This window comes from Helianthus annuus, chromosome 4 (assembly GCF_002127325.2).
Source record: "Helianthus annuus cultivar XRQ/B chromosome 4, HanXRQr2.0-SUNRISE, whole genome shotgun sequence".
Classification (NCBI taxonomy): domain Eukaryota; kingdom Viridiplantae; phylum Streptophyta; class Magnoliopsida; order Asterales; family Asteraceae; genus Helianthus; species Helianthus annuus.
Window position 1 is genome coordinate 183,949,530 of NC_035436.2, and position 14,174 is coordinate 183,963,703.

The following is a 14,174-nucleotide window of genomic DNA, read 5'->3' on the forward strand; positions in this document are numbered from 1 at the left end:
TTAACCGATTAGGTTTCTCCATGCGTATCTCTTTATTTAATTTTATATATTATACTAAATTTAAGAGTAGACCAATTTGATTTTTTTTTTTTCTAATAAATTATGCTCGGTAATTTATTCAATAAAAACTAAATGCATAGTCTTGATCTCGTAAGTGGTGTCACACGTGTTTGAATCAACATTTAGTATGATAAGTAATTATCAATGATGAAAGTAATTAATACAAGGAACTAGAAAACAAAAAAGAACTCACTTACAACGCAACCACTTTTCACATGACGAAAATACATGTCTAGTAAGTTTGTAAATACCCAGTACCTACGGGGCCCGCCTTTTTTTCACATTTCACCATAATACAAATTCATATCCTTTGAAACTTCATTAGGTCGTGTAAATACCCAGTACCTAAGGTGTCGGTCATAATTATATTCATTTGTTTCATCTCATAACATAATTCAAAGTCATTATGTTTCTTGTCCTTATCAACAATTCAAAGTCATTATGATTCTTGTCCTTATCAACAAGCTGTAGTTATGTAGTCAGTGTCATTTCCAATAATTCAATGCCGGTGGTGGTTGTTACCCTCATAACTCATACCATTTATGGCTTAGCTGAATACATGCAAGTATATATTAAGCACTACATAGGTGACAAAATGAAGCACACAAAAGTAACAATTATGGACAATAAGGGTATCTTCATCTTCAATCTTATGATAGTCCTCATGACTCTCCAGTATTATCGTTTTTCTGCTGCCCAACATGGTATCTCTTTGAGCACAGATCAACTTGCTCTTGAAGCGATTAAAGCTCAAATCAATGTCGACCCTCTGGGTGTTTTATCCAAAAACTGGTCTGCAAAAACCTCCATCTGTCACTGGAAAGGTGTCACTTGTGGTTCTCAATCTCGAACTCAAAGGATCACTGCCTTGGATCTTTCTCACATGGGTCTTGTTGGAACAATCTCTCCACATATTGGTAACCTTTCATTCCTCTCATTGCTTGACCTCACAAACAATAGTTTTTATGGCCCAATACCTCCTGAGATCGCGCAGTTACGCCATATGGAAAAAGTGTACATGGGAGGCAACGATCTCACAGGAAGGCTACCCCTTTGGTATTTTAACAACATGCCAAAACTTGAAATATTGTATCTGAATGAAAATAATCTCACAGGCACTCTCTCTCCGTATTTTCTTAATAACATGACAAGTCTAAAGACACTACGTTTGAATGATAATTCATTACAAGGAAACATCCCAAAAGAAATTGGTAATGGATCTTGTTTGCATGATTTTCACGTGAACGGTAATCAGTTAACCGGGGTTGTGCCACCAACGCTTTTCAATCTATCTTGTATAAGAAAGATTGAATTATCAGTGAATAGTCTATCCGGAAGTCTGCCAGACGATATGTGCAACGATCAGCTCGGTAAGCTCAGGTTGTTCTTTATATCTCGCAACGAATTCACAGGACCGATTCCGTCAAGCATCAACAAATGTCAGCAGCTTCGATATTTATCCATGTCATTTAATAGATTCAATGGCACCATACCCAGGGGAATTGGAAATCTGACTCTTTTGAAAGAGTTACATCTTGGTGATAATGACATGCAAGGTATGGTTTATATATAAAGGGAATTGTTGTTAGGTCCTAACTTAGTTTCTAAAAATTGTATGGCTTATAGTTCTACTCTAAATTCTACACTTCTACACCATGGAGAATTAAATAAACTGTATTCTATCTTATATTTATATCTATATCTATATTACTATATAAAGTACCTCTTTGAGATAGAGATATAATTCACAATTTTTTTAACGACAATTCACAATCTTTTTAATATATTACTCAATAGTATACACATGAGATTATAATTAAGGGAAAAGATCAAATAGGAAGTTAATTTTCGCTAGAAAGAATAGGAAGCCATAGGATAATAACATGTGGCAAATTTTAAAATAAAGAGAAGGGGTATTTTAGTCAATCCAACTCCTTCTTCTTCCTTTTTCAAAACCCAGTAAATTCAAAAACCCACCATTTTCAAAACCCACCATCTTCAACTATTTATTCACTTTCTATCTCAATAATCACTACATTATAGTGCAATTTTCATCACCAATCAATGATTCAGAACCCGATCAACGTGTTCTTCAGCTTTTTTTGAAGAAAACCCAGTTTAATTTCATAAAAAAATCTCGTTTTTTCGGTGATTTTGGATATAATCACTCGATTCGTTCGATTCGAGCGTTGATAAGTGTTTCTATCATTCAAATTTCGTCAATTGATGAAGAAATCGGCTTCGATCCATTTAAGAAATTCTTTAATTTCATTTTCACGATCTGGGTTTTTGATTTATTCATTGCGTTTTACGATCTTTGCGGGGGTCCGGGGGCGGCAGCCCCCGGTAGCGGGGTCCCAGGGGCGGCAGCCCTTGGCGGGGTCCAAGGGGCAGAGCCCCTGGCTGGGGTTGAGCTGTACTAAATTGCTGTACTAAAAACGCATCAGAAAAATTAATTTTCCAGAAATTGGCTCGTTTCGAAGACAGTAATTCGTAGACAATTCAGACAGTTCACAGTGACAGACAGTTTTATGTGTCCATTGCGTTTTAGAAATAAGAGAGTTTTATGGGGTTTCTGTCTATTGCGTTTTAGAAAAAAAACACATTTTTAAGTGTTTTTAGTCATTGCGTTTTAGGTAAAACACATTTTTTAGGTGTTTTCAGTCCATTGCGTTTTAGAATGAGTCATTTTTAAGTGTTTTCTGGCCATTGCGTTTTACATATAAGACATTTCTTTGTGTTTTTGGTGCATTGCGTTTTAGGTAAAGCACTTTTTATGTGTTTTCAGTCCATTGCGTTTTAGAAAACACACATTTTAAGTGTATTCTGGCCATTGCGTTTTACAAATAAGTCATTTCTTTGTGTTTTTTGTGCATTGCGTTTTAGGTAAAACACATTTTTATGTGTTTTCTGGCCATTGCGTTTTACAAATAAGACATTTCTGTGTGTTTTCTGGCCATTGCGTTTTACAAATAAGTCATTTCTTTGTGTTTTTGGTGCATTGCGTTTTAGAAAAATGTCATTTTTTAGGTTTTTTTTTCATTGCGTTTTACGTAACTGTGGGTTTTTCTATTGCGTTTTACGCAACTGGGTTTAAATTTTTTTTTTAAATATAGCAATAGTATACTCGTTTTAAAGATAAAAAAACGCTCGTTCTTTTGGTGCAATTTTTATAAAAAAATAATGTCGTATGAAAGAGTTATTAACGTTTAAAAAATGGGGGGGAATTGGAGGAGAGAGAAACTATTGGCTTGAATTGACTAGAATGCCCTTGAACAAACTCACGCGCCTCTTTTCTTTCTTTCAATTTCCCTGATTTAATCTTAGCCCTTGATTAACTTAATGGATGGTCAAGATCACTTCCTATCATTCCTAGCCAAATAAACTTCCTATTATATCTCCACCCTTGTAATTAAATTCACTACATTAACTATTATCTTATTTATAATACTTTAAGTTAATATTTAAATTTACGTTTATATTTTAATAACTAAATACTATTTAAATTAAGTATTAAGTATATAATTCACTAAATATTCAGTAATTGTATAAATGCTTAATTTAAATAGTACTCATGAGACACCAGCCTTTCACGACAACCATTACCCATGTCCTCAATAAATTAACTCCATGTTTAGAATGCACACCACACGTTTCAAGATAGTTCTCAAATTATTTTTTCCCTATATAGCATAAAATCAAAACCCATTTAAGTTGAAAATACCTATGAAAACCCAAGGTAATAATTGTCTTTTTAACATTTACCATAAGGATGAGCTCGGTACCAAAAGTATCGGTACCGAAAATCCCCAAAAGTAGGCACCGGTACCGAATATACCCGGTACGTTACGGTTCAGTACCGGTATTTGAGTGTAAAAACCGGTAAATACCGGTACTAAACCCGGTACCGTATCGGATCCACCGGTACCGAAAATGTCAAAAGTCGGTACCGAATCGATACCGAAAATGTATCCGGTTTGGTAAATTCGTTACCAGTTCGGTACCGGTAACAGGTACCATTTGCTCATCCATATTTTACCATGTCTAATATATGTTGTTATGGTTATTATAATATAAAAATTATATGCACTTGTTACACAACACATGTGTTTGAAAATGTTGTCATTCTGTGTTACAAATGCGACATAACAGAGTGTTACACTTGTGTAACAATTGCCTACAAATTTATTTTTATTAGTTCTATTTTTTTTATTAACATATATTAGACATGATAAAAGTTATATAAAAAAAGTTGATTGTTACACTGAGTTTTCATGTATTTTCTCAACTCAAGTAGATTTCGTCGAATCTATATATAAAGTGGAGTTTAACTAAAAAGATCATTATGTCTAGATGATTAAGAAAGACTCTAGACCCTTAGATTAATGATGTTAATGGATGAGATTACACCAATGATATTTTTATAACATGTGTTATATATTAAATAGGAAGTTATATTAACCAAAGCTATAATGGGAATAACACAAAATTGGAATTCCCTTTTAATTTTTAAAGATTAATAACTTTTTCATATTAATATTTTTTTTAAATTACATCATAAAATCAAGCAAATTTTGATCTTTAATTTTAATTAAAAGTATAATTTTTTCATATTAAATATATATATAATGTATTATTTCTCCTCATTTAATAAACTTCTCCTAATTAATATATTATTTAATACAAATGAGATATTTTTTTAACGATGAATTTTTGCTACTTGTGAGACTTGAACCCAAGATCTCGCCCTTGAGTGTTTTAAAAGGTTTTGTCTTCCCACTAGACTACCAACCCCAATGGTACAAATGATATTTAGTTAACTACATTGACTATTATCTTATTTATACTACTTTGAATTAAAATTTGAATTTACATTACTATTTATATTTTATAACTAAATATTTATTAAATATTACCTCATTTAAAAAAAATAATAATAATAACAACAACAACAACAACAACAACAATAATACCCAGATATAATTATTGTTTAAGGTAGGTCAAGTTAGATTTCGCTCTCCAAAAGAGTTTTTATGACAACTACCACATCATGCAGGCCAACTCACTACATGTGTGTGTGTGTGTGAGCATGAGAGAGAGATTCATTGGGGACCATAAAAAACATGGAAATGTTAGTTTTACATGTAAATAGCTCATATTTACATAGACATATGTAGAAGTTATTCAAATAAAAAAACTAAATTTTATACGAAATAAAGAAATATTTATTTCTAACTATTTTTATTAAAATTTCTTCTACGTATGTTTACAAGTAAAAGCTATGAAAAAAGTTGAGCAAAGATGATTTTTTTTACATTTAAAATGTATTTTTGAGTTATTACATGTTTTACCTTTGGTTCCCCGGTTCTAGTTAGTAACAAAAAGGCACACAATTATACATACGAGAGTCTAGTATCATTGAGTTTTATATCTACTCTCAAAACAGGGAAATAAAGCTAAACCCTAATTAAATCACTTGTTCACATCCAAATTGTTAAAAGCCAAAAGGGAGAAACATAGAGATAAATAGCAATTTCATTACGAAATTCTATACAATGAGAGTTGAGGAAGTTATGATCAGAGAGGAAGCGTGTACCTTGAATGTAGTTAAGCCTTAAAAAACTGGAGACTGTCTGGGAGCCTCAAGTTTCAGCTTATTTTTCTATAGTAAAAAAATCCTATATACACTTCCATATATATGACTAACCTAGGTTTACAAGCTAATTTATGAGTAAATTGCCATTTTAGTTCCTGAGTTTTGTCCAAATTTGTCATTTTAGTTCAAATAGTTTTTTTCTTGCCTCTGGGTACCTGACTTTTCCCTTTTGTTGCCATTTTGATCATATACACTAACTCCATCCAAAAACTCCATCTTTAACCAGGGGTATTTTGGGGATTTTCATTTTAAATGTTTTCAATTGCCATTTTGATCCAATTCCAAAAAAGCAAAAAAATCCAAAAAATCAAAAAAAATTCTAAAAAATTCTAAAAAATAATAAAGATTCTAAAAAAATCATAAAAATTCTAAAAAATCCTAAAAAAAATACAAAAAATCCGTTTCGGCGCGAACCGTTTCGAACCCGAACCGTTTCGAGCTGAACCGTTTCGAACCGGACCCTTTCGAGCTGAACCATTTCGAACCGAACCGTTTCTAGCTGAACCGTTACGAACCCGAACCGTTTCGAGCTGAACCGTTTCGATCCGTACCGTTTCGACCCGTACCGTTTCGAACCGAACCGTTTCGAGCTGAACCGTTCCAAAAAATCAAAAAAATTCCAAAAAATTCTAAAAAATAGTAAAAATTCTAAAAAATTCTAAAAAATCCAAAAAATCCGTTTCGGCGCGAACCGTTTCGAACCCGAACCGTTTCGAGCTGAACCGGTTCCGTCGAAACGGTTCAGCTCAAAACGGTTCGGTTCGAAACGGTTCAGCTAGAAACGGTTCAGCTATCCGTTTCGGCGCGAACCGTTTCGAACCCGAACCGTTTCGAGCTGAACCGGTACCGTCGAAACGGTTCAGCTCAAAACGATTCGGCTCGAAACGGTTCAGCTCGAAACGGTTCGGCTCGAACGGTTCGCGTCGAAACGGTTCAGCTCGAAAAGGTACGGTTCGAAACGTTTCGCGTCGAAACGGTCCAGCTCGAAACGGTTCGGTTCGAAACGGTCCAGCTCGAAACGGTTCGGCTCGAAACGGTTCAGTTTGAAACGGTTCGGCTCGAAACGGTTCGGCTCGAAACGGTTCGGCTCGAAACGGTTCCGTTCGAAACGGTTCAGCTCGAAATGGTTCAGCTCGAAACGGTTCGCGTCGAAACGGTTCAGCTCGAAACGGTACGGGTCGAAACGGTTCGGGTCGAAACGGTTTGGGTCGAAACGGTACGGGTCGAAATGGTTCGCGTCGAAACGGCTCAGCTCGAAACAGTTCGGGTCGAAACGGTACGGGTCGAAACGGTTCGCGTCGAAACGGTTCAGCTCGAAACGGTTCGGGTTTGAAACGGTTCGCGCCGAAACGGATTTTTTGTATTTTTTTAGAATTTTTTAGAATTTTTATTATTTTTTAGAATTTTTTGGAATTTTTTTGATTTTTTGGAATTTTTTTGATTTTTTGGAATTGGATTAAACTGGCAATTGAAAACATTTAAAATGAAAATCACCAAAATACCGCTGGTTAAAGATGAAGTTTTTGGATGGAGTTAGTGTATGTGATGAAAATGGCAACAAAAGGGAAAAGTCAGGGACTCAGTGGCAAAAAAAAACTATTTGAACTAAAATGACAAATTTGGACAAAACTCAGAGACTAAAATGATAGTTTACTCCTAATTTATGGATGACAAATAAATAAATTAAACCGATCGAAATTGAAGTTTAATTGCATACATCGAATCAAACGAACAATATAAACCTTGTTATGCTTAGAAAGAAAGTCAATGTACAATTATTAGAAATCGATACTAATTACATCAATATGATTGTTTTACTCTTTTTAACAGGTTCAATTCCAGCTGAGATAGGCAACTTGAAAAGATTACAAATATTATCCATTATTAGGGGGAATTTAAAAGGATATGTTCCGCAAGCCATATTCAACATGTCTTCCCTCAAGTTGGTCGCTTTGTATGGAAACAACTTGTTTGGAATTCTGTTCCCAGACATCTACACCAGTCTTCACAATCTTGAAGAATTATACCTTTCCGAAAATCGGTTTACCGGCCAACTTCCACCTAGCTTATGGAGACTGAAAAAACTTCGAAAAATTGGGCTATCAGATAATAAATTTATAGGAAGCATTCCTTCTGAGGTCGCTAATCTAACACAACTTACACATCTTTATCTTGGAAGTAATAGACTCACAGGTATGTTGTTATTAAGTGCATGCATTTAAGCTAGAATTCTTTTAGCTGAAAGATGCATATGACTTTATTCTTTAAAAGAATAGCTAGTTTTATTTTTCTACCGGCCAACTCATACGCCCTCTAATCCTACTTCTAAATCCACACATTTGTCCACTATGGGACGGACACCTTTCCACATACCTTTGTACTGCTAGGCTACAAGCCCTTTGGTGGAGAATATATACTATATGTTTATAACTACAAAACTTAAGGATTTGAAATACGGGTATATCCATCAAAACTCTCTCCATAAAAATGACATCTATCGGTAATATGTTTATTACCGGTGATTCCTCATTGGCAAATATGACATAGGTAAAGAGTTGCTAACCAAGACGTAAGTAAAGAATTGCTGATCGATGTTATGGAGAGATCACCAACCGAGAGTATTACTACTACCACCGAAAATATATATTGGCAGTCTACATGTCAATATCACCCATGTAGAATAGTTACCAAGGAAATATCAAGGAATAGTTACCTGTAGAAACTAGAGATGGTGAATAAGTTTTCTTGACATTTTTTTGTTGAACACTAGTATTACTTAATTAAACACTTATCAAGAACACAATAGTATACTTGTAACATTCAAGTATTTAAGGGGTTAAGGGAAAGAATGTCAAAACCGATTTTAGATGTTCGAGAGATGTTAACTAATCCCTCTACGTTACATAATCGTCTAACTAAGCAAAGATAGTGATCACCTTATACAAATGTCTCACTCTTTTAAAGGAAATGGTCACCTTCTACGTCTAACTAATCTCAAGTGGTAGTGATCACCACTTTCTCTAATCACTAAACAAACTTAGTGATGCCCCTTTCTATTTTTTTTCACAACAACACTAAACAAGTTACAATACAAAGCTCATACACAATAATGAATGATCGTTTAGTTGTGGAATAACTCTTCTTTTTTTTTTCTCTTGATCTTGAATCTATCCTGTATTTGTAGATTGAAACTCAAAGGAACTATAGAGATTTATCTTAGATTGACATTTTAGAAAGTTTAGAGCTAAAGGGTTGACTGAAAAAGGCTCTCGTTGCTTGTATTTATAGTCAAAGCTTAACAATCAAGAAAACAACATCAGATAGATAGTCTGACGGTCGATGCCACTTTCCATGGTATCGACCGTGGACCGTCAGACTTTCCTTATTGCTGATTTTCAACTCTTGGACGTTGTACAACAACTATAAATGGCTACCAACACTTTTCCACACCCATACTTCTGAATTTTGACTTTTCAAATCATCCATTACACATCTATCTGTAGAGATATTTACTTTTTAGTAATGGTTGGATAGTTGGTGAAGCAAAAATTTTTTCAATTTTAGTAACTCCTTGTCGCCAACTGTCACAACCTGATTCCCGGTGGGCTTGTATGGGTTGTAACGATTGGATAACATTATCACAATATAATAATATGCAGCGGAAGTATTAGAGTAAAAATATTCATTTAATGAAAGTCTGAATATATAATAAAACTTGTATAAGCGTTTCAGCATAAGCCCACAGGAGGGATCTAACAAACAGAGCTTTAGACATCATAGGTCTTAAGCTTGAGGAGTTGCAAATTCATTAGCCTTCATTCTAGCCGACCCGGATTCCCAGACTATAATAAGGTTCGGTACCTGCGGTTCAGTCTTTTGAAAACACGTCAGCTTTCGTTGGTAAATACAATTAACTGACTCGTTTTGAAAAAAGTTTTCAAAAAGAGTTTTATACATAGAGAAAACCCGTAGGTTATCATTTAATATTTCTTGGCATTTTATCTTGTCGCCAGATTTACATACTTGTCATACAACCGGGAACCAGAGATCAGAGCTGGTCATTTTCAGTCTACAAAGGTTAAGGGTACACACCAAAGTTGAATAAAACGTGTCTTACAGTCGGTATTTCGTGTGGCCATAATAGTTCATGAGTCGGGACACCCGGACACAGTACCAATAACCCCCAATTGTTTCGGTTATCAAGTAAAACAGATTAAACCGAGTTCTTACATTTATGAGCAGTCATAGTCGACTCATTTATGTTATACTCACTCCAAGTGGCGTATTCACCATACCCCAAGTTTAAAAACAAAATAAGTTAAGAGTATTTACCTTTCGCTAGCTTCCAATCAAATATGATTATAATTTAGCAAAAGCCGCAAGTAAAAGTATAATTAACCTAAGTCCGATTAATCGTAGATCATATAGAATGTGGTTTATACCTATCCAAGTTCAATGACTCATTGGATAAAGATTATTTAACCAAGCATTTAGATTTGGAGTGATTTGAAATGTTTAGAACCGTTACGCCTAAATTATATGAACTAGGTTCATATAACTAGTTATGCGAGTAAAAACGGGTTTGGAAGGTTAGATAGATTTTATGACAAGTCTAAGGTGCCAAAACACTATTTATAACATTATACATTCTGTTTTAAAGTTAGAATATTAACTACTTAGGTTCGAAAACCATTTATTTAGTTTTTAGGATGAAAAGGGCATAGTCGTCCTTTTTTAAAATATAACCATTAAACTTGTTATTTGACCTACAAAATAACATGACCAAGAGGTATAACTTCTAAGGGTTATATCTTATACTAACATGGTCATAATATGAGTTCTAAACAAGTTCTATCGTTGACCAAACTGGTCAGAATCGAAAGTCAAAGCAAAAGTCAAACTGCTTGACTTTCGATATAGAATTGTGCTCTAAACAAGAAAATGACAAATTGGACATGCTTACACATGTCCTAATATGTTTTATAAACTGATATGATGTCAAAACTTAAGGTTTTGATAGTTAAAAACTTAATTAGCGATCACGTAGCAGGTATGATCCCGGGGGATTATAACCTTCATTAGTACGATCACGTAGCAATGTTCAAATCGAACTTTGGCTTGACCATAATGGTCATAATCGAAAGTTAAACAGAAAGTCAAACTTTTGACTTTTGACTATGAAAGAACACTTACTTATGTTCTCGGAGAAGATTAACTCCAGTAGGAGGCTTCCTTTGAATCAGGAAACACTCTAAGTGTAGATTAGAAAGAAAGAAGGAAATGAGCAATGGAAATGGATGAATATGGAGGCTATTTATAGTTGAATGATCATCACATGATGTTGACATGTGTTAAGGATAGTTCTAGGACCATCACATGTTTCTAGTGAGGTGTAAGAACTAGGAAAGAAGTGGCAAAATCGAGCTAGGTGTCAAGTTATGAAGATAGCCTTGGAGATCAAGCATAAAACTGCCAGCATGGTCCCTTACGAACCGTAAGGGTTTATCGCTTACGATCCGTAAGGACCTCAGCACACCAACATTTTATTCAGCTTACGGTCCGTAAGCTCCAAGGGCTTACGGTCCGTGAGCTCCAAGGGCTTACGGTATGTATGGGGTTGCCAGGAATGTTATTTTGAGACTTTTACATCCATAGCCCCTTGACATTGATTCTTTCGCCATTTGGCACTTTTAGTCCCTCTCTTTCCTCATAGTTGGGATTAGTCGGAGATCCGAGATGCGTTTTAGTTAACGCACAATAATAGTTTCTCTCCTTCCTAGAACCGGGATCAGTCGGAGATACGAAACACATTTTAATGAATGTATAATGTAGGTCCTTCCTCCTTCAACATAGTCGGGATTAATTGTGTAGGTCCTGATTTTCCGGTGGATCGATAACGAAAACCTATCCTTGTTTATCCCAAACACGGTAACAGGTGCGGAATCCCCGTGACGGTTCAAACCAAACACAGTTAATAAGAACACGAGTAACCAAAAGGTTCAATATCTATTGATTATGGATGAGTACAACCAGAAACATATACAAACAATGTTTACAGACTTTCACTAAGTCTCATAGGTCTCTCATACTCATCTCGGTTTCACACAGAAACTATGACGAGTATTTATACTAAACAGCACAGACCTTGACGAAACAGAAAAGGACTCGGCGAAACACCTTTGGGCCAGAGATTGGGCCTGAAGAAGCCCAACAGGCGACGAAACAGGGACAACCCACGGCGAAACACCATAGTCGACGAAACACTTTATGTTTCGTCGACCATGTACAACAGATTGTGAATTTGTATGAATTTTCAACTAAATGACATCATCATGACATCACAGTGATGATGTCATGGTGATGTGTTACCTAGTCTTGGTTCGCGGCGCTCCGTGCTTCGCGTATCGAACTCTAGGGCGCACGACGGAGGAATGTCGTGACGTCGGGCTTGAGCCGGACCTAACCGTGTCGAACCAAGTCGAACCGTGCCGAGTCGCGTCCACACAAAGTGTATCAACAAACTCCCCCTTGGACGCTACTCATGATGGTTCGTCTTCTGTGTCTTTCATGTCGGAGGATCTTCAAAGTCTTCACGCGTCGTAAGAAGAAAGTGTATCAACAAACTCCCCTTTTCATTTAGGAAGTGTGTTAACAAACTCCCCCTTAGAATGAACTCTCCATTGAGTCATGCTCGTGAATCTTTTGATCTTCAATTCTTTAGATCCTTGTGGTGTTGATGAAGGGTCAGCGGCAACTCGATCATTTTTATCTTTTGAGTGCCTTCACATTGTGTCTTCATTCCAAAGCTTGTCATCGAACATGTTCTCCTCGCCTTTAGCATCTGCACACGTAAGAAATCTAAACGCATAATGAGAACAACCGCTTGGAATATAGTTAATATTTAAACAAATGACACATATGAGATCAAATCTCAATCAAACACCGACCAACAACAGTTTGAAAGTTTAAAAAAAATAATCAATTTTAATCCTTTAACTTTCAAAACCTGTTAACTTCGACTGTTTATGAAGATGCAATTGTTTTCCGGCTTAAAATCAGGATTTTGGGTAGGATAGACTCGAGTTCCAACATCGGTCAATCAAAAATAAACTAGAAGAAAAAATCTTTTTGGATTTTATAAAGTTTATATTAAAACACACCTAAAATCTTTTTGGAATTTTTCATTTTTCAAATGTATAGACGGATATTTGCAAAAATCTTTTGTTTTTGTGTTTTTGAAATTTTTCGATGTTTTTGGATTTTTTTTAAAAATGGATTTACTCCCCCTAAAATCAACAAACTAAGATAAATTTTAAAAACACAAGGATATTTATAAAAACAATTTCCCGATGTCGGATTAACTCAAGTTTTACCTTAATGTCGTTTACCAAAATTAATTTAATCAGAAATGATTTTATCAAATTTTGGAAAAATCAGTTGGCACGTCGGTAAGCAGTGTGGACCATGACAACGTTGACGAGTCTCATAGTGAAACAATCACGTGTGAGGTGATATTCGAGATCAATGTGTCAGGCCAAAGAGTGCTATACGAGATGATAATAATTCATAAAGCAGCTTAAAAATCGACAAGTATAGGAGAGATTAGAAATTCAAAACCGTAATCCTGCAACTTCTTCGTGCATTGCCAGGAATTTGAGCACTCTCCTTAACTGGATATCCACCCGGTGTGGACTTCAAAGTCGATTTTTGTAGCTACTGAGAAATCTCTTGACAGCAACAAGATCATAAACCTCCAGGTTCCGGCTGGTCTTCCACATTGCACCAGCGAAGGTCTTTGTCTTTCTCTTGAGAAGTAGTGTGCGATTGTTCAATCCACGCCAAGGCATCCGCACACCCGGTTGGTTTGTTCAACAAACACATTTTCTTCATTCACATCGCAAAGAAATGTACACTGCGCGTTCATTTTGTTGATTGTGAACTTCAGACGTGCTACAGGTGTGTACATTTTGATTGAATCTATCCCGGGGACCCGATCAAAGCCATTAACAATCAAACTTTGAAATGATTTGCATTTTGTCGAAGCTTTTCAATTTCTTTCAACAGACAACTATGTTTCCCTTTTCATCTTCTCTCCATCAAAGGCAACAATTTCTTTTGTTGCCTATCTTGTGCAAGGACATTCCACTATCAATAATCCTATGACTATCGATAGTTCCTCCTGGAACTTCCTACACACTCACTCAGAGATTAGTTGGAGAGGGGGACCCAAGCCTTCATAGACTTGGGTTGCCCCTGAGAATCAAGAAATGTAATTTCAATTTCCTGATGATTTTCAAACACAGCACCTCCCCCTGAACTTTCACCCGATTTAGGTTTCCAAGTTTGTTTTTGTTTACCAGATTGAGTTTTGTAAACAGATTTTGAAACTTCTGGTTTTGAAGATTGTGAAGAACTTGGTTCTTTATTAACATATTTGACTTCAGATTTTAAAGCCTTT

General features: G+C 35.5%; 1 protein-coding gene across 1 annotated transcript in view; it reads left to right on the forward strand.

Moving 5' to 3' along the window:
- The first annotated feature begins 673 nt into the window (after positions 1-673).
- The window catches only part of LOC110934001 (receptor kinase-like protein Xa21), a 33,676-nt gene continuing 20,175 nt past the window's right edge, over positions 674-14,174 (forward strand). The window contains exons 1-2 of the mRNA XM_035988665.1: positions 674-1,616; positions 7,547-7,909. Of these exons, the coding sequence (XP_035844558.1) occupies positions 680-1,616; positions 7,547-7,909 (1,300 nt within the window). The 5' untranslated portion in view covers positions 674-679. The remainder of the gene's footprint in view (positions 1,617-7,546; positions 7,910-14,174) is intronic.